The sequence below is a fragment of the Rhinopithecus bieti genome, unplaced genomic scaffold (genome assembly GCF_001698545.2).
Source record: "Rhinopithecus bieti isolate Rb0 unplaced genomic scaffold, ASM169854v2 scaffold_32017, whole genome shotgun sequence".
Classification (NCBI taxonomy): Eukaryota; Metazoa; Chordata; class Mammalia; order Primates; family Cercopithecidae; genus Rhinopithecus; species Rhinopithecus bieti.
This window is the reverse complement of record NW_016813578.1, coordinates 131,161-152,106: the sequence shown is the minus strand read 5'-3', so window position 1 is coordinate 152,106 and position 20,946 is coordinate 131,161. Positions and strand designations below refer to the sequence as shown.

Sequence of the window (20,946 nt, the reverse complement as noted above, 5' to 3'; positions counted from 1 at the left end):
AAAAAAAAAAAAAAAACTAGAACCGTGAGCGTGTGTGTGTGTGTGTGTGTGTGTGTGAGAACAAATTAAGTTGACTCCTTTAGGCATAGAAAAAGATATAACATCAAAACTGGAAATTAGAAAGTAAGATATATTTGTCAACATGATACTTAAGTTCTTTCCAATTCCTTTTTTTTTTTTTTGGAAACAGTCCCGAACAGCAATGAAAACAGTGTAAACAAAATGAAAATACGTAACAAACTGGGTAAAAATATCTGCAACATATGTGATAAAGTGTTGCTATACTTACATATAAAGGAACAATTGTCAAAGGATAAAAATTGTCGAAAGGATATTTATATTTTAGTCATGAAAGAAGTAGAAATGGCCAGCAATAAATGAAGAGATGATCATTTAGCAAATACGTTTAAAGTAAAAAACAATAGTACAGTGTTTTTCTCACCTATGAGATTAACATATGCAAACCTAAGGATTGCCTTTAATGCTGAGCATTGATTAGGATGTGGGAGAAAGTGTGCATGCAGCGCAGGCAGGAATGTAAATTGGACCTTGCTGGAAGACAGTTTGTCAGTATGTATCAAAAATTGGAATGGCATAGTCTTTGCCTTGGAATTTATCCTAAGCAAATAGATACATGAATATATGTATTCAAGGATTTTTCCTATCCTTTTTAATATTAAAGAATTGGAGGCTGGGTGTGGTGGTTTACACCTGTAATCCCAGCACTTTGGGAGGTTGAAGTGGGCAGATCACCTGAGGTGAGGAGTTCAAGACCAGCCTGGCCAACATAGTGAGACCCCCCCATCTCTACTAAAAATACAAAAGTTAGCTGGGCATGATGACAGGCGCCTGTAATCCTAGCTACTTGGAAGACTGAGGTAGGAGAATTGCTTGAATCTGGGAGATGGAGGTTGCAGTGAGCTGAGATCACGCCATTGCACTCCAGCCTGGGTGACAAGAGTGAGACTCTGTTTCCAAAAAAAAAAAAAAAGGAATTGGAAAGAACTTAATTCAGTAGGTGATTTGTTAAAGTATATGCACGGTAGAGTTCTAGATAGTTATTAAAAATGATGTTGCAGATTTATACTTATTGATGTACAAAAGAGTAGGTGCCACCAAGTGGTTGATCAGTGATTTTCACTTTATTTCTATTTTTATTTTTGTACTGTCACAGTCTTGTACAATGACCATGAATTACTTTCATAATCAGAATAAACACGCATTTTAACTAAACGTAGTCATTGTGATCTTGTTTCTTGTGTCTGTAGTGACGTGCAGGTACTTGTGTTTCTCTTATAGTAACTCTTCGTGTGTGAAAGGTTTTCTGTTCATTCCATGGTACTTTTATCTACAGGGTAGGAAATCATGATTACTTTTCCTCTATATCACTTAATGTTTATATTGCTGTCTCTAAAAGAGGCAGTATACGATAATTCCTGGGATTAAATCCTGCCTCTTACATATGAATTTGTGACCACGCGTAAATTAATTAACCTCTCTGGGTTTCCTTATTATTTATTTATTTATTTTTGTTAGGATTGTTGTGAGAATGAATCATCGATTAACATACAGAAAGTGTTAAGAACAATGTCTGGCTGGCAGTTAGTAAGCACTGAAAAGTGTTAGTTATTGTTATTGTTGACTCTTCAACTCTGTGTCTTCTTTTTTTTTGTTTTGAGACTGAGTTTTGCTCATGTTGCCTAGGCTGGAATGCAATGGCACAATCTTGGCTCACTGCAACTTCTGCCTGCTGGGTTCAAGCGATTCTCCTGCCTCAGCCTCCCAAGTAGCTGGGATTACAGGCGTGCACCACCACACCTGGCTAATTTTTGGACTCTGTGTCTTCTTATGTAGCAAGACTCTATTTGCCCATTATCTCTGGTCTTGTTTAAAAATGAATTTCCTTAATATCTGTTAAAGAGTGAAAGACTAACATAAGTAATTTATGTATAATTGTTGGTATTTGTATATATATGTTAATTATTATAAAGGTTCAGAGTTGATGTGCAAAATCAGATTCACAACTCTTAGCTACTTTTCTGTGTTTTTTTGATAGGTTTACTCATGGGGTAGCAATACCTTTGGTCAACTTGGGCATTCCGATTTTCCAACAACAGTTCCTCGTCTTGCAAAGGTACTTTTGTGAACTTGAGAGCAGCTTATTCCACAATTCTTAAATGTAACACCTTATATTTCTCTATTTCTTACTTTAAAAAATCAGGGGAATTTCATATGTACAACCTAAATTTGTTTTGGTTTACTTAAGAAAATTTTTAAAAACAGGAAGCCACGTGTTTTCAAGCTAAATGTCCGTTTTTTATGTGTTTATATTTCTTAGCTTCAACTGTTCATTAAATATTCATAGTTCCTTTGTTTTTTAAGTAAAAAAATGAAAAAGTACTTTCTTTTAAAACATGTTTCTAGGACTCTGCTGTTTTCTCAGTGTTACCAGATAATGTCTATTCTGAATTCTCCATTGTTTGACTTTTACATAACGTTATTTGGTGGTGTAATTTTGTGTGGGCATTTTAAAATAACATGCAGAGTAGTAAAACCTTTTTTTGTAAGCCTTTTCACTTTCTGTAGTAAAGCTAAAAGTAGAGGTGATTTTTTTTTAACTGTTAGATGGATTGGTTTTAGTTTATGTAATGCTATTGAGAGACTGGTAGCTTCTAGTCTTTTTGATGCAGTTCTGTAATGTGTTTCTCCACCTTGTTTTCTGCCTCATCGCCCTGAGGAAATACCAAATTCTCATCAGTTGTATTGGTTCCTTAAACAAGAGTTTTAGGGCTTTTTGGTAGAGATGCCCGCCATGTGACAGAATGGAATATGGAGGTCATAGATATGTAGCTGGATCCTGATATCTCCCCTATCCCAAGACATGCTCCCTCTGGAGTAATGGAGATTAAAGAAGGGCAATTACGTCAATTTCAGGAATATGCTTTGAATGTAAGTGACAGTTAAAAAATATTCCAATAATTCATATATGCAGTGTGCACTGTGCATCTGTCACTATTTAAGACTTTTACATGCTGGCTTTCCTTTTGGTGAACTTAATTTTACTGGGATGAAAAGGCTTAATAAAACATTAGGGAACAATTATTACTTCTAGCTCCAATCTGAAATGTTTTCAGTATAAAACATCTTAGTAGTAAGCTATTCAGTTTCTGATACATTATCAGAAAAATATTGCAAATCGTTGTTCCTTGTTTTTTGTTTATATGATTAAAGTGTGTGCTTATTCATACTAAGGAAAGCTTTGTAATGTAGCATGGAGACCTGAAAATCAAACTCCTTTTTAACATTTTAGAGTCAGACAAGAGAATAGTTTGTTACAAGATTTTAGTTTCATAACTCTTCAACACCAGTATGAGCTTGGTTTCTTTATTTGAGGAACTCTGAGAAAAACTTTTGAAGTCATCCTGATTAATCTGTGAGAATTAAAAGTGAAGACAGAGTGAGATTTGAATTAGTTTTGAGGCTAAGAAGAAGACTCCTCCTGCAAAAATTGTAATGCATCCTTTGCAAAATGAATGGGAAGTCCATTATTTGGATAGCCTGAATTTGACAGCATAATGTCATACCAGAAGAAGACTGCTATAAAATTAGTAGTAGACACACACACGCATACGCACACAAAATCACCTGTGATTAGGAGCCTAGCTAGATACTAAGGATCTAATAGATTAAGGGTTATTTGTTCGTCAGTCCAGGAGTCAGTGCTGAAACTATCTAAACACAAAGGATCTAACAGATTAGAGAGTATATTTTTGTGTGTTTGTGTGTGTGTGTGTGTGTGTGTGTGTGTGTGTGTGTGTGTGTGTGTTTGTTTTATCTGTCAGTCTAGGAGCTGAAGCTGGGTCCAGAGGTTAGGGGCAGTAGTTTTTGCAGTAACGCACTTTCTCCAAATGAAATCTTATGCGGAATCCCATACATAAAGCCCACAAATGAGGAACTACTTTGGTTAAGGATGGAGTGGGGGCCTGGAGCCCTGGCACCTGCCTTTGCATGGTGGCTACTGAGTCACTATGTGGAATCCCAAGGTTTGAAAATTATTGATTTAAAGGCAGTGGTTCTCAAACTTTTGCATACATCAGAATCACCTGTGGAGTGCCTGTTAAAACAGAGTGCTGGGCTGGCCGCGGTGGCTCACGCCTGTAATCCCTGCACCTTGGGAGGCCGAGGCAGGCAGATCAGGAGGTCAGGAGATCGAGACCATCCTGGCTAACACGGTGAACCCCTGTTTCTACTAAAAATACAAAACTTAGCCGGGCGTGGTGGTGGGCGCCTGTATTCCCAGCTACTCGGGAGGCTGAGGCAGGAGAATGACGTGAACCCAGGAGGCAGAACTTGCAGTGAGCTGAGATCACCGCCACTGTACTCCAGCCTGGGCGAAAGAGCGAGACTCTGTTTCAAAAAAACAAAAACAGAGTGCTGAACTCTATTCCCCATTCCCCTTCCCCCAGTAGCTCTGGGGCCTGGGAATTTGTGTTTCTAACATGTTCCCAGGTGATGGCTGCTGCTGCTGCTGCAAAGACCACTCAGAACCACTGGTCTAAGGTATCCCTGTAGATGGGCTTGTCAGGGGCTCTGCCTGTTTTAACATCCTGGGAGTAGGCACAGTAAAGTCACATAGGACCAGTAGAGTTCCAAGTGGGAAAACTGAATTTTCTCCCAAGAGTGTAGTTGGCCAGAATAGAATTTAGCCTTATTAGATTTTCTTTTACCTCGATTTTTGTGCACACAGCCAAATGTGGAAAGACAAAGGTATGTCCTAATTGTCACTTCTAGAGTAGGGTTCTGGAAGTTTCTGGGTCTCTTCATTATAATATAGTCTGTGCAGACTTCCAAAAGTAACAATAAAAAATTAGATGTGTGGTTTTCCTTTTAAATTCCAAAATTTCAGATTTTATAAAAACAGTTCTAAATTTAAAAACTGAACAAGGGATTCCGTCTTACTCCTGCACCTGCTGCTCTGCATTTGATTGGGCAAATTGCTGGGTGAGTTTGCTCTCAGATATGACTGACTTTGCACCATGCTTATTTAAGCAACCTAACGTTTCAGTTTCTGTGGATCTAAAGTTCTCTCTGGTGCCTTTATCTTGGACAGACACTATCTTTCTGTCGTTGCAGATAAGCAGTGAAAATGGAGTCTGGAGCGTAGCCGCAGGCCAGGATTATTCCCTGTTTTTAGTGGATACGGAAGATTTCCAGCCTGGGTTATATTACAGTGGCCGACAGGACCCTACAGAAGGTGACAACCTTCCAGAGAATCACAGTGGTTCTAAGACTCCAGTACTTCTCTCCTGTAGTAAGGTGAACAGGAATTGGATCCTAAGGCCCACATTCAGTAACACATGAGAAGTCTTTTTTGTTTTTATTTGTATGTATGCCTAATTATTAGTAAGCATCTCTAACTACCTTATTTAAAATTGCAAACTCCTTTCAATCCCCCTTCATTCCTTATCTTTTCTCTCCTTATTGTCTCCATAGGGCCTATCACCATCGAACACACTATATAATTAATTATTTTGTCTGTTGTCTGTCCTCCTTACTGTAATGTAAGATTCAGAAGGGTAGGGATTTTAGGCTATCTCATTCACTGCTGTAGCCTCATAGTACATACTTTATAAACATTTGTTGAATTAACACCCTCATGTAGGAATATTGGAAAGTACATTTTACTGTGAAGTTTCCTGACTGCAGCCATAGAACCCTCGAGGTGAATCAGAACAGAAATAGAGTAGTTGAATTTCTAACTATAAGTGGGAAGTAACAATGCAAGAGCCTGAGATAGGCTCATGGCAGACCGTGAGAGACCCGACAGACAACCAACAGTGTTCTGTTTTCCCCTGCTTCACTTCTCTGCTTCTAATTTAATTAATTAATTTATTTTTTGAGACCGAGTCTTGCTCTGTTGCCCAGGCTGGAGTGCAGTGACGCAGTCTTGGCCCATTGCAACCTCCGCCTCCTGGATTCAAGTAATTCTCCTGCCTCAGCCTCCCAGGTAGCTGAGATTACAGGCGCCCACCACCACGCCCAGCTAATTTTTGTATTTTTGGTAGAGACAGCATTTCACCATGTTGGCCAGGCTGGTCTTGAACCCCTGACCTCAAGTGATCTGCCTGCCTCAGCCTCCCGAAGTGCTGGGATTATAGGCCTGAGCCACCTTGCTTGGCCTTATTTTTATTTCCTACTGTTGACCTACTGTTTATCCCCTTTTCGTTTGATCTGCTTTCCTACTCTGTTTTCCTTTCTTCTTTTTTGTAAACTGAAACCATTGGCTTATTTCTAGCTTTCCTTTTCCCCATAAAGTGACATGTTGCAGGGAAATTAACCCCCAAAACTAGTATATTCTAGGGTTTCTTATTTTTATTGAGTAAAATAGCATATTGACTTTTTTATTTTATTTTTTTTTTAGTCTTTGTGTTTGTTTTTCTAGCTAGTAAGTTATGAATGCGTGGGAACAAGATCTTTCTTGCTAAAGGTAACACTGGGACTGAGTACAATGGCTCATCCCTATAATCCCAGAACTTTGGGAGGCTGAGACTGTAGGATCACTTGAGGCCAGGAGTTCAAGACCAGCCTGGGCAACATAGCAAGACCCCATCTCTACCAAAACAAAAAAATATTTAAAAATTAAAGGCAACATTGGCCAAGATGTGTCTGTAGTTGCCGGTCCTGGCTTTACATTCCCCATGAATGATTTCACAGTCTAGATAAAGGATCAAATGGGCCAATGAAAGGAATGAAGAGCTCTCGTGTATGTCTTTGGTTACCATGGGATGTTAATAGTGCGTTGGGTCTGTAACTTACCTGCCTGATTTAATGGGATATGTGAATAAAGACATGGAATGTTTTTTATACAGTGGTATCTTGGGTAAATGACAAAAAGTCCCTTTTTAAGAAAATCTCGTTTCATTGTACAAAAGGCAGGTTAATTCTTGAATCCTAGATATTTTAATATATAGCATAGAGATCCTCCCTGATCTCATTAATCTTATTTTACTCAGAAAGGGGTCCTGAGACATGTATCCCTATCATTTGGATCTTTATATATCCAGGTGTCTGTTTCCAAACACATGTAATGTGAAATGAAAGGTATCTTGGAGATAATTGAAAGTAGGTGTATATAGTTATGTATAGATCCAGATATGCATATATAACAATGATGTACTGATGAACCAGCTCTAAAAAAAAAGAAGCAACCCCCCACCCCCTACCCCGCCAAAAAAAACCCTAGTCTGTAGTGCTTGCAAATTTTCACTGTGGCCAATTTTCAAGCTGCCGATGGTTTAATTACTTGCTTGCAAATTTTCTGAATATTTAAGTTAGCTCTTGTCAGCTGATATAAGCCAGCTTCAGTATACCAAATTACTAACATAATTATATGTTATATTTAATCCTTTTATTTTCTTCTGTTTCAGCTTGGATATATAAGCAGAGTGACAGCAGGAAAAGATAGCTATCTGGCCTTGGTGGATAAAAACATTATGGGGTATATTGCCAGTCTCCACGAGTTAGCTACTACAGAAAGACGATTCTATTCAAAACTAAGTGATATCAAATCTCAGATTCTCAGGCCTCTTCTCAGTTTAGGTAAGTTGCAACCCCCTCTCTTCCACCACTAAATCATCAGGTCTTTATCTCTTCTTCCTATATCACAAATAATGAAAACCTGTTAATTTATGGTTTACTTCTTTCTATCCACTGTCTTTGTGTGTGTGTGTGTGTACACAGGTAGTCAACAATTTATAAACTGTTTCCAATTTGTCAATAGCCTCACTGCCCCTGCCCTGTCCTGCCACTCCCAGAGCTCCCTTGGCTTGCAGAAATAGAAAATGGAACTTTTAGGATATTCATGGCAGAGGAGCAAAAACAACTTTGGGAAAGTTGACCCTACATAAAGTTAGACTTCCAAACAACACTTATGCCCCTCCTGGTCCTAAGAGATCTTCCAGTATACTATCTGAATTTTTCGTTTTCCTCATTATAGTTCTTAGAATTATATCAAGTAGAGATTTATTTGGATTTACAAGTAGTCTCTTAAAATCGTGGATAACTATAAGAGTGTTAAAGATTTTATCCAGCTGGGCATGGTGGCTCACACCTGTAATCCCAGCACTCTGGGAGGCTGAGGAGGGCAGATCACGAGGTCAGGAGTTTGAGACCAGCCTGGCCAACATGGTGAAACCCCATCTCTACTAAAAATTCAAAAATTAGCCAGGCGCAGTGGCGGGCACCTGTAATCCCAGCTACTCAGGAGGCTGAGGTAGGAGAATTGCTTGAACCCAGAAGATGGAGGTTGCAGTGAGCCAAGATCGTACCATTGCGGTCCAGTCTGGGTGATAGAGCAACACTCCATCTCGGGGGGAAAAAAAGATCCTATCCCTCAGCATGAGTTAATTAAATCTGGTTCTTTTTCTTAGCTATGCCCAGCTACAAAGAGGTTGGAAGTGAGGGGGTAATACAGAGGGAATGGTTAGAGTAGTACTAGATGGGATGCCACTGTCCAGATATACTGGGTACCTGGGGTCTCTGGGAGAATAGAAAGGAACGCAGAATGGAAGTTGAGGGAACTGTTGCAGATAAACTTTTCCTATTTCAAAATTTTTTTCTGGACTTGGCCCTACAGTCAGAAAACAGAGAGGAAGTTTTCTTTCTCTTTCTCTCTCCTGCACTCCTTGTCCCCTGTGTTGATCCAGAATTCAGACTAATACTCTAGTACGTCACTTATGCCACGTTGAGGACATTGTCTTTCTTGTGCAGATCAGCCCATTGTTTCTTTTCTTTTCTTGTCTTTTTTTTTGAGAAGAGTCTTGCCTTGTCACCCAGGCTGGAGTGCAGTGGCACAATCTCGGCTCACTGCAACCTTCACCTCTTGGGTTCAAGCGATTCTTGTGCCTCAGCCACCTGAGTAGCTGGGACTACAGGTGTGTGGTGACCTGCTAATTTTTTGTATTTTTAGTAGAGACGGGGTTTTGCCCTGTTTCCCAGGCTGGTCTTGAACTCCTGGCCTCAAGTGATCTGCCTGCCTTGGCCTCCCAAAATGCTGGGATTACAGGTGTGAGCTACCACGCCCGGCCTGCCCGTTGTTTCTAGTGGAAAAACATCTTTTCAAACAACTAATTTACAGTCTTTGTGGATATAATCCCTTTGTAAGCTGAGGACCGTCTGCATTTGTGTTTTTGCTTTTATTACCTTCTGCCTTTTAAGTGTTGTGGAGTCTCTGTTCTATAAATTCCCCTCCTCTAGGTAGGCTGAACACTCCAGGACTTTGCCAAGGGAAAGGAAGCACTCTAAGCTGGAAGCTTCCTGGATTGCTCTGAAAGGAAAGTTAAATCTGCCTCTCTCCTGTCCTGGTTGCTGATTTCTTTGTTGGTCTTCCCAGTCTAGTTTCCTAAGTGCTTGGAAAGAAGTCCTAGAAATGAGGACCTTTAGACAGGCAAAAAGTAAATAATATCCTGGTGCTCTCTCTGAAATTCAGAGCATCATCGGCAGTCCAATGTTTGGATTGCCTTCTCTGCACTGATGGGTTGGGCTTGTCAAAGAGGCAAGTGGAACAGAAGTCAGAACAAAAAAGCTGAAAATCTTAACAAAGATACAACTCCCCAAGTGAGTTTAATTCCTGACTGTCATTAATCAGTGACTTAAATTAGATAATTGACTTCCCTTCTCTTGGCTTCAGATTACTTATCTTCAAAATGACCAGAGAGTTGCATTAGCTCAGTGGTTCTCAAATTTGGCTCATCTTTAAAATCACCTGGAGAGTCTTTTTTAACAGAAAAAGACATCCTGGAATCTATAAGGTTCCTGTGAATGTGTTTTTAACAAGTTCCTTAAAGTACTGGATACTGTGATCTTTGAGGTTGCTTTAATACTGTAATCATTTGGGTTCCTTAGTTGAGAGCACATGGCAACAGGTTAAGTAGTCTTAGAGAAATTCATAATCATAATCATATGATCATAATAAAGTGATTGGTTTTCAGTTTGTTGTTGTCATCATCATCATTATTTTGTTATAGAAAATTTGGGCACTACAACTACAGTCCAGCTGTTGCAGGAGGTGGCTAGCCGATTCAGCAAGCTGTGTTACCTCATTGGTCAGCATGGAGCCTCACTGAGCAGCTTCCTTCATGGGGTAAAGGAAGCCAGGAGTTTGGTCATCCTGAAGCATGCAAGTCTCTTCTTGGATAGTTATACAGAGCAAGTATCCAGTCCTGTGTCATGTTCAATCTCTGCAGGGTTATTCTGCCAAGGAGAACAGCTCCTTAATCAGAAGAGACTAGATTAGGGAGAGTGATATAAGGTAATAGAAATTGCAAAGCAGTTATTTTAATCTTAAGCCGACTATAGTTCTGGATTGCTAAAATTTAGTCTTCTCTAAGTGAAAAAAAAGGTTTAAAAAATGAATTATCATGTTTTCTTCTATATTCTAGCAGAGTGATAGCATAATTTACATAAAATGTACTATTATAAGTGGTTCTTTAGAAAACAATTTTGTTTACTTAACTAAATTGTACTAAAACTTGAAGCAATTAGTAACTAAACAAATTATTTTAAGACTAACTGCTGACTGTAAATATGGAGCTGTTCTGATGTCTGCTTTTACTTTTGTGTAAATGGAAGTTTTAAAAGACCCAACTATTTTTAACCCAAAGATGTTTTTTCTTAATAAAGCCTAGAATAGTTTTATTCAAGGTTCTTTGCATGTTTTTCAAGTAAAATATCCCAAGTGTACTTGAAAATGTAACTTAAAATGTTTCTCACCTTTTCTTAACTTGTGTTTTGATATGATGATGTGAGGCATAATTTAAGTGTTATTTTAATGTGTGCTTTGATCTGAAGTATGTATAGGTTTTGTTCTCTATTCATTCACACCTCAACCATCCAGCAAACACTGAGTGCCCACTCAGTGCCAGGCATTTGCGGGGAGCTCCAAGCCCACAGCAGCACAGCATGGGGCCTGCGAAAAGCACCAGCCCTCAGGGAGTTCATGTTTTGTTGGTGTTTTGATTATTTATAACATAAATAACATGTGTCTATTACTGAAAACTGTACAAATAAAGATAATCCAATATCACCCATAATCCTACTACCAGAACTAACCACTGTTTATCTTCTTAGTGTATTTCCTTTCCAACCTATGTAATATGTACAGATAGTTGGATGCTATTTTAATTCTAAGCAAAATTGAAAATATTTGAAGCTGTTGTCTAAGAGGAAATATCCTGGTTTGAGTCTTAACTCATCATCTTTCAGAAATGAAAAATAAAAATAATAGAACTTACTACTAGTTTCCTTTTGTAAAACTAGATTTTGTTGTTTTTGTGATTCCAGCTTTTACTGGATAATTTTCCTTTTTTGACTGAAATTCATCTCATAATACCTCTACTTCACTTCTTTTCTTTGGTACTTTAGGCCTTATGCTTAAAATGCTTTTGTTTTGATACTTTGGGCTTTTTTAAAACATAACGTTTTATTCCTATAGATGGGGCAAGTAAAATATTTGGGTTTACGTATGAATCTTTAAAATTATTTTTATAATAATTTTAAAGTTATTAAAGCCTGGAGTGCAGTGGCACCATTACAGCTCACTGCAGCCTTGACCTCCCAGGCTCAAGTGATTCTCCCACCTCAGCCTCCCAAGAAGCTGGGACTACAGGTGCATGCCAGCATGCCCAGCTAAATTTTTTTATTTTTTGTAGAGACAGGGGTCTCACTGTGTTGCCCAGGCTGGTCTCAAACTCCTGAGTGTAAGTGATCCTCCTGCCTCAGCCTCCCAAAGTGCTAGGATTGCAAGTGTGAGCCACTGTGCCTGACCAAAATTATTTTTAATTGTGATAAAATACACATCACATAAAATTAACCATTATAACCATATTTCATTGTACAGTACTGTGGGCTAATTTTAGTAGGAGTTTCCCTTCTTCCTCAAAGTCAGTTGATTCCCTTTGCCAGCCCAGGTGTGTACAAGAAATGTACAAGGCTCGGCCGGGCGCGGTGGCTCAAGCCTGTAATCCCAGCACTTTGGGAGGCCAAGACGGGCGGATCACGAGGTCAGGAGATCGAGACCATCCTGGCTAACACGGTGAAACCCCGTCTCTACTAAAAAAATACAAAAAAACTAGCCGGGCGAGGTGGTGGGCGCCTGTAGTCCCAGCTACTACGGAGGCTGAGGCAGGAGAATAGCGTGAACCCGGGAGGCGGAGCTTGCAGTGAGCTGAGATCTGGCCACTGCACTCCAGCCTGGGCGACAGAGCGAGACTCCGTCTCAAAAAAAAAAAAAAAAAAAAAAAGAAAAGAAATGTACAAGGCTCAAAGTAGTATAACTAGACTTGTTCTTTAGCAGTATATCAATATTTAATCAACATTCTCTAACACTGACTCAAGCACTTTTAACATATTTTCTTACCTTCACTATCATTTCTTTTTTTCTTTTTTCTTTTTTTTTTTTCTGAGCTGGAGTTCTCTTGTTGCCCAGGCTGGAGTGCAATGGCACGGTCTTGGCTCACCACAACCTCTGAGGTTCAAGTGATTCTCCTGCCTCAGCCTCCCAAGGAGCAGGGATTACAGGCGCCCGCCACCGCACCCAGCTACTTTTGGTAGTTTTAGTAGAGATGGGGTTTCACCGTGTTGGCCTGGCTGGTCTTGAACTCTCGACCTCAGGTGATTCACCTGCCTCGGCCTCCCACAGTGCTGAGATTACAGGAGTGAGCCACCGCCCCCGGCCTTCACTGTCATTTCTTAATTGGGAAACCTGAAGTGAAGATTACAGAAAATTTTCATTAAAAATTCAACTATTTTAATTATGTTTTCTCAAGTATGTTAATTAAGTTACCACATAATAGATATTGCTTGGTGGATACCAAGTAAATTACTGCATTTTCTGTATAGCTTTAGGTGTTTTTAAAATTTCCTTTTATATTACCATCTTTTTTTTTTGGAAACAGAGTTTTACCCTGTCGCCCAGGCTGTGCAATGTTGGAATCACAGCTCACTGCAGCCTCAACCTCCCAGGCTCAATGGATCCTCCCACCTCAACCTCTCAAGTAGTTGAGACTACAGGCATGTGCCACCATGCCTAACGAATTTTTCTAGTTTCTTGTAGAGTCAGGTTTCCCCATGCTGCCCAGGCTGATCTCAAAACTGCTAGGCTCAAGCGATCCTCCCGCCTTAGCCTCCCAAAGTGCTGGGATTACAGGTGTGAGCCAATGTGACCAGCCTTATATTACCATCTTTATTAAGCTGTAATTCCCCTACCCCTTCCTTTACCTCCATTATTGTAATTATTATGCAACCTGCCCTTCACAAATGTTGACATCACAAAACTTCTGAAATTCGTTGGTGAAATAATCAAGAATTATCTATTCCAGGTATGTGTTTGGAAACTGAAGAACTAATTTACATATCAGCTAATGTACATGTGTTTTCTTTTCTGCTCAAGGTATTGCACATCTATTACAAATTTCCTGGTTATGGGAGGATTCCAGCTTCTTGCTAAGCCTGCCATGTAAGCAAACCCACACCTTCCAATTATCATTCAACCAAAGATCACGTTTTATAGTGCTCTGTGTTTTCGAGTGCCCAGGGAAAGCTTTGACTTCATCATTTTACCAAACAAATCAAAATATAAACTTTGAGTAAGTCTTACAAAGGACAGGTACTATTAGCCACTGGTTATCATTGTAAGTGATATGCCATTGAAGAAGCACTGAGTGAAAGGCTCAGGTTCTGGGTCCTTCCGTGCTATCCCTGAGACTTTGGATAACTCTCTGTACCTCAGTAGGCCTAGTGTTTTCATCTGAAAATGGGAATGTTCTCTTTCATTGGAGAGGAACAAATAACGTATGTGATGATACACAGAAAAAAGTGTTTGCGCAGATAGAAAGTATTTGCATTTAGCTTCTGGGTAAATAATTTAAAAGCTCCTTACACAAGGCAATAATCCCAAACAGATAGTTTCTCAACAAGTGTTGACTCAACAACAAAGCCAAGGTTTTAAAAGACCTGTATTTAACACTTTTTTCTTTTTAAAATAGAAGAGATAGGGTCTCACTGTGTTACCCAGGCTGGTTAGGAACTCCTGGGCTCAAGTGGTTCTCCTGTCTTGGCCTCCCAAAGTGCTGGGATTACAGGCATGCACCACTGTGCCAGGCCAAAAATTCTGTATTTTAATAGAAAATACTTTAAATATGTACTCACCACCCAGATTTAGTAGATGTTAATGTTTTGCCATGTTTGCTTTTTTTTTTTTTTTTTTTTTTTTGAGACAGGGTCTCACTCTGTCATCCAGGCTGGAGTGCAGTGGCACGATCTTGGCTCACTACAATATCTGCCTCCTGGGTTCAAGCAATTCTCCTGCCTCAGCCTCCCGAGTAGCTGGGACTACAGATATGCACCACCACACCCAACTAATTTTTGTATTTTTAGTAGAGACGAAGTTTCACCATGTTGGCCAAACTGGTCTCGAACTCCTGACCTCAAGTGATTCACCCATCTTGGCCTCCAAAAGTGCCGGGATTACAGGTGTGAGCCACCACACCCAGCTCCGTGTTTGCTTTTGATCTTTTATCCTGATAGAAGGAATGCTAGCCATCTCATCTCATTTCTAGTTTTAATGGGAGTACAATATTTCACCATTAAAATGATTACTTTAGGTTTTGGTAGGTACAATTTATAGGGTTAAAAGGCCCCTATTTCTAAAAGTTGTAGAGGAATCGATCTTTATAATGTTAACTATCTTTGCGTTTCCAAATTCCAAAATTCAGTAATCTATGTATTAATTTTTTAATACATTGCTGAATTAAATTTGCTTATACAGTTGTCTCTTAGTATTCATGAGGGATTGAGTCCAGGACCTCCCAAAGGAAACCACAATTCAAGGATGTTCGAGTCCCTGATATAAAATGGCTTAGTATTTGCATATAACCTGTGCACATCCTTTCATATAATGTTAAATCATCTCTAGATTACTTATAACATCTAATAAAATATAAATGCTATATAAATAGTTGTTATATGGTATTGTTTAGGGATTAATGACAAAAAAGTGGTAGAGACATAATTTTTTTATGAACTATTTTTGGTCTGAGGTTGTTGAATACACAGATTTGGAACTCACAGATATGGAGGAGCTTTTTCTCCTTTTCTGTTTCCTGGAAGTTCATAGTTTAATATGAAGTAGGAATTATTTGTACTTTGAAGATTTAGTAAAATTCATCCATAAACATAATCTGGGCTTCATGGGGCATTTGCTGTAGGGAGTTTTACTGATTTAATGAATAGGTATTTTCAGGTCTTTATGTCTTTTTATGGCTTTTGTTATTTATATTTCTCTGGAAAATTGTTCATTGCACCCGTGTTTAAAGTTTATTGGCATAATGTTCCTACCATAGTCTTAAGATGATTACACCAGAATAACTGTAGTTGTACCCCTATTTTCATTCTTGTGATTTTGGGCCTTTTTTTTAATCTTGATCAGTCTTGTCAGCAATTTACTACTTTTAAATTAATTTTTTCAAAATTAGGGAATCATGTCTTTCCCTTTTAAAAAATTTCATTAATTTCTGTTTTTTATTTCCTTCTTTCTTTTTGTTCACCTGTTAACTTCTTACAACTTCAAGTTTAGCACTTGGTTCATTAATTTTTCAAATTTAAAATTTTCCTAATGTAGCCATCTAAGGCTACAAATTTCCCTCTAATTGTTGCTTTAGCGGAATCTTACAAGTCTTGATATGTTTTGTTTTTATAGTCATTCAGTTCTAAATATTTTCGAAAGTATTTTTCTAACTTCCATTATGAATCCTTGGACTCACACGCTTGTTGATTTCCAAAATATAGGAGTTTGGCCTTTATTTTTTAAAATGACAGGTTCAAGAATATGTCTTTAACCTTGTGTAGTAACTTTAAAATTCTTGATCTTAATACATCACCATTTTCCATTCTTTTACTTTCAGCCTGTCTGCATTGTTTTGGTATACTTCTTATAAGGAGCAAATGGATGTTGTTATTATTGTTGTTTACATTTGAGAACTGGTTTTGACAAGTTTAGATTTGTTATTACTGATTTTATATTTATTATTTTAAATCTCTTTATTATAATGACTAAAATAGCTTAGTTAACCTATAATGTTGGTGAAATGCTGAATCATAGCCAAAGAAAATAGGAGAAAATGGGGTTGTACCCAAACCAATAATTAAATGGAGCAGAGAGAAAATATCATAGTTATTTTTCAGATAGTAATGCTTGAAGAAAAGCAAGTTTAATTACAGGAAGATGCAAAAAATAGATGAAGACTTGTGACAATTTAAATGGAAAGCTTCTGGGCTTCCTGAAGGGCTACAGCAGTTACTGACCCTGGTTCCTTATTCTGTTGTTGTTGACCTTCCTCTAGCATTTCTGAGTCAGATTCACAGTACTGAAGAACTGACCTTGTTAGAGCAGGAAAATGAGATGACATAAGTTGAAAGCCTCTTGCCTTTTGCACAGCACCATGCCCACAGCCTGGGTTTAACATGGTTAAAGGCAGCACTGACAGCTTTTTCCCATTTCTATTTACAAAGTCAATAGTTAAAATTACCTTAAAGATTTCATTTTCAGAGAAGAGTTTGAGAATGTCTAGAGCACAGCTAGGGTGCCCACATGGCTGTTAGTGGATCTTGGATGATGATGTGCAAGCACTTATCATTCATCTGATTTATCACTCAGCTGCTCACATCAGGCTTGCCTGGTGGTTTGATTATTATGCAAGTTTTTTTTCTTAACTGTGATAAAATATATGTAATGTCATATTTTAATCTTAATTATACACTAATATGTGTACAATTTAGGGGCATCAAATACATTCACAGTATTGTATAACCATCACTATTTTTCTTTATCTCCAAGAAAAACTGAGTGCATGTTAAATAATAACTCCTCCCATACTGTCTACCTGGCTCTGGTAATCTCTATTCTACTTCCTCTCTGTATGAGTTTGCCTATTCTAGGTACCTTATATGAGTCGAATCATGTATTTATTTGCCCTTCTGTGTCTGGCTTATTTCTTTAAGCATAGTATTTTTAAGGTTCATTCATGTTGTATCATACGTCAAAATTTCATTCTGTTTTATGGCTGAATAATATTCTCTTGTATGTACACACTACTACATTTTATCGATCAGTTCATCTGCTGATGGACACTTAGGTTGTTTCTACCTGTAATATTTTTATTTTAAAAATCTGAGTAAAAGTATAGACCTTGCCATATAAGGAAAAAGTAATATTGCCACTATTAGATTAAAAACTCCCTAGAAAAGATAAGCTGATCAGAGATGATTTCTGGTTCAGCTTTCTTAGGAGCGTAGCTTGTCCTCTTTCTGGGAAGACTGGAGGTAAGGATATGAGTGAGTCCTGGAAAGTAATGGAGTTCACAAGAGTTGGAACATTTCTGGTCTACTGTAGACTGGGTACTGGGTATTGAGGAGAAATATGGTCCAAGGGAGTTTGTGTTCACTATATCTTACCTTCGTCTCTCAGGAGCAGGTCAAAGCAGAACACTTGTATAGAATTAAATAAGTCCTCAGCTGGTCTCCGCAGTAGAACATGGAGAACGAAGTAAGAACATTAGCACAAACCAAACATAAATAAAATCTGGGCACTCTATCTAAGATCTTTTTTTTGTTGTTGTTGTTATTGTTGTTGTTGAGACAGGCTGGTCACCCAGGCTGGTGTGCAGTGGCACAACCATGGCTCACTACAGCCTCAACTTCCTGTGCTCAAATGATCCTCCTGCCTCAGCCGCCTGAGTAGCTGGGACTACAGGTGTACGCTTCCATGCCTGGCTAATTTTTGTATTTTTTGTAGAGACGGGTTCGTTATGTTGCTCAGGCTGGTCTCAAACTCCTGGGCTCAAGCTATCCACCCACCTTGGCATCCCAAAGTGCTGGGATTACAGGTGTGAACCACAGCACCCAGCTCACCAACTCTTACTGCTTTACCATTAAGTATTTTGGTTTGGTGAGCTAAGCCTTAATGGGTTATTGATCAGCATTAAAATTTGGAATAAAATTTTAACGAATTTATAAAAAACTGAATATTAAACACTAATTTTTGGCTTCAGTTTGAAATGCTTTTGAAGATCTCAGCATTGAAATCGTCACATATAATCATCTTTATTGTTTCTTGTTAACTGTAATACTAGTTCTTTCAGCTTTTTATTACTTTCCTATAATAAACTCATAATTGAAGGAAAAAAGAAGAAATTAGAAGCGTTTTAATATCCACACTAATTCTGTTGGAGCAAGGAGCTTCACTTTTCTTCCAGTGTTTCTATTTAGCACAGCTGCCTAGAGCAATTAGTCTTGCCATTTATTGCTGTGACTTTTGGCTTTGAAATTAACAGGTGATGGTGTCAGCTGGTCTCTGATTAGTCACCTTAAATTGTGGGATGCATGATTCATTTCCTAGAACATAGGCACAAGCCTGTGATTAACCATTTGTATTGCTACCATTTGCTACTTTTTATACTTAAAAAATCCTATCTTATAGATAGGGAAATTCTTTTAATTATATGTGGCTTATTTCGTTGTATTTCTACTTTCATAGCAGCTAAAAAATGTGCATTCTGAAAGGTACTTTCTAGTGAAATGTTTTATTTAATATCATGCATATTGCCAATTCAAAAAGGATTAACTAATTTTGTTTTCCTCTACCTCTAGTGATTTCCTAAATAAAAACCAAGAGCTGTTGCAAGATTTATCAGAAGTGAATGATGAAAACACTCAGTTGATGGAAATACTGAATACTTTGTTTTTCTTGCCAATCAGACGACTTCATAATTATGCAAAAGTTTTGCTAAAGCTTGCTACTTGTTTTGAAGTGGTAAGCTCCCATGTATACCTCTTTGGACATTTGGAAAGCCAAGGATCATAGTTGTTGGTATGGATTATGCCACCACAAGATCTGGAACTCCAGTAATTTAATATTTACATGTGTCTAATTAAATTTAATTTTCTTCAGGGAAATGATAGAGGAAAGTATGACTGTAGATAAATTGAGTTTTCTGTGGATTCAGTTTCCTTTTAGGACCTTATCAAGATGAATAAACTATTCATTTTATGAAACTTTGTCTAAAGTTGAGACTCTATCAGATGTTACTCACTCAGTAGTTGTCAAAATTTATTGGATGCATGCTGACTATGAGTTAAACAGAGCTCTTCAAAGCCCTGGTTTTCTGTATAAGGGCACACACCTGTAAGGCAGGGGTGTTAACTGGCCTGGATTCATGCTAGACTTTATACCAGGTGTTTAGGTTACCTTAGCAAATGCTGAGAGGAATCAGTGTTACAGGATTTTCTCAAATGTTAACTAGTCCACTCCTATATAAAACTAGTTAGATGGAATCCTAGGAAGTTAGCACCACACTAGGATATAGATGTATGTTAAAGCTGGTCCTGAGACATTCACCTTTCAAATACTGTCGAAATGTGTGGTTTCATTTTGTTTCTACCCTGAAAGGCTCTAGATAAATTATAATGACTCCAAAGTCCCTTATAGGTTTTTTGTTGTTGTTTGTTTGTTTGTTTTTGAGACAGAGTCTCATTCTGTCACTGGGGCTGGAGTGTAGTGGCGCAATCTTGGCTCACTGCAACCTCCACCTCCCAGGTTCAAGTAATTCTCATGCCTCAGCCTCCTAAGTAGCTGAGATTACAGGTGTGTGCCATGATACTGGCTACTTTTTTTTTTGTTTTTGTATTTTTAGTAGAGTTGGGTTTTCACCATGTTGGCCAGGCTGGCCTCGAACTCCTGACCTCAAGTGATTGACCTGCCTCGGCCTCCCAAAGTGCTGGGATTACAGGCATGAGCCAACATACTGGCCCCTTATAGGTTTAGAATCTTCTTAATCTCTAGGTCTGTCTCTTGATCTAAACAGATTTCACCCCTCAGAGTGACCCAGGAACTGATTGATGTAGGCTTTCTACAGTTGAGCCTACTGTGATCTTGTAGGTCTTCTCTTTAGTCTGATTTTGACTTTAAAACCAGACTAAAGAAAAGACCTGTAAGATCTTTAAACTGATCTAGCTTTAGCTGTGAAGGTTTGACCTACCAAATATCCCAGTGAGATACAGCTTTCACCCCAATATGGCCTCAGTCAACAAAAAAATTTCCTACCAAATCAGCTTATAATTGTTCAGAGTCAGAGTTCAGTTTTCCTGGATGTAGCTTTCATGTGCTTTATATTTCCTTCCTGAAACACTCTCACTCCCATCCTCATTCTGGGACAAAAGTCATTTTAGCATGAAAATAAAGCCCTCTTTGACTATATTGGTTCTCTTTCCCCTATCCATCTCTAAAGGATCATTTACTCTATTTTGCTAACACTTTCTCTCTCCATTATTCACTTCTCATGTTATATCAGTGGCCCTTATCCTCATCACAGGGGGTCAAAATCAACTGTGGAAGCTTTTTCAAAACAAACCTGCCCATATTCCATCACTATACATTATAATTGAGTAAGTCTAAGGCACACCTTTGACATCGTGTGTGTGTACACATATATGTATTTTTTAAATGTCTCCATATAAAAATAATAATACTTAACATTTATTGAATGAATTCCATATGCCAGGCACTGTTCTAAGCAAGTTATATGTATTCATTTAATCCCCACATCAACTTGGTGAAGTAGGCATTATTATTATACCTATTTCATCATCAGCCTTTTACAGATGAGAGAATTGAGACACAGCTGAGAATTGGTAGAGCTACAATTCATATCGAGGCTCTGGTTCCAGAATCTGTTCTCTTAACCTACTTTTCTAGATTGTCTTTTATGATATATAACCTGTTAACAAAACCACTGCATTATTCTGGTACATTTTTCTATCTTGTCTGCCTAATTATGATACAAAGATCATGCCTTATTTTTTTTCCCTAGCATTCTAGCAGAATGTTTCATATGT

The 20,946-nt window shown here is 38.3% G+C and overlaps 1 protein-coding gene across 4 annotated transcripts in view; it reads left to right on the top strand.

Annotated features, from left to right (window-relative positions):
* Positions 1-20,946, top strand: part of ALS2 (alsin Rho guanine nucleotide exchange factor ALS2) — an 84,659-nt gene that overhangs the window by 30,034 nt on the left and 33,679 nt on the right. For all 4 annotated transcript variants that reach the window (XM_017848653.1, XM_017848655.1, XM_017848652.1 and 1 more), the window contains 6 exons: positions 2,057-2,134; positions 5,134-5,316; positions 7,428-7,599; positions 10,026-10,206; positions 13,448-13,513; positions 18,703-18,865. In XM_017848653.1, coding sequence (XP_017704142.1) covers positions 2,057-2,134; positions 5,134-5,316; positions 7,428-7,599; positions 10,026-10,206; positions 13,448-13,513; positions 18,703-18,865 — 843 coding nt within the window. The remainder of the gene's footprint in view (positions 1-2,056; positions 2,135-5,133; positions 5,317-7,427; positions 7,600-10,025; positions 10,207-13,447; positions 13,514-18,702; positions 18,866-20,946) is intronic.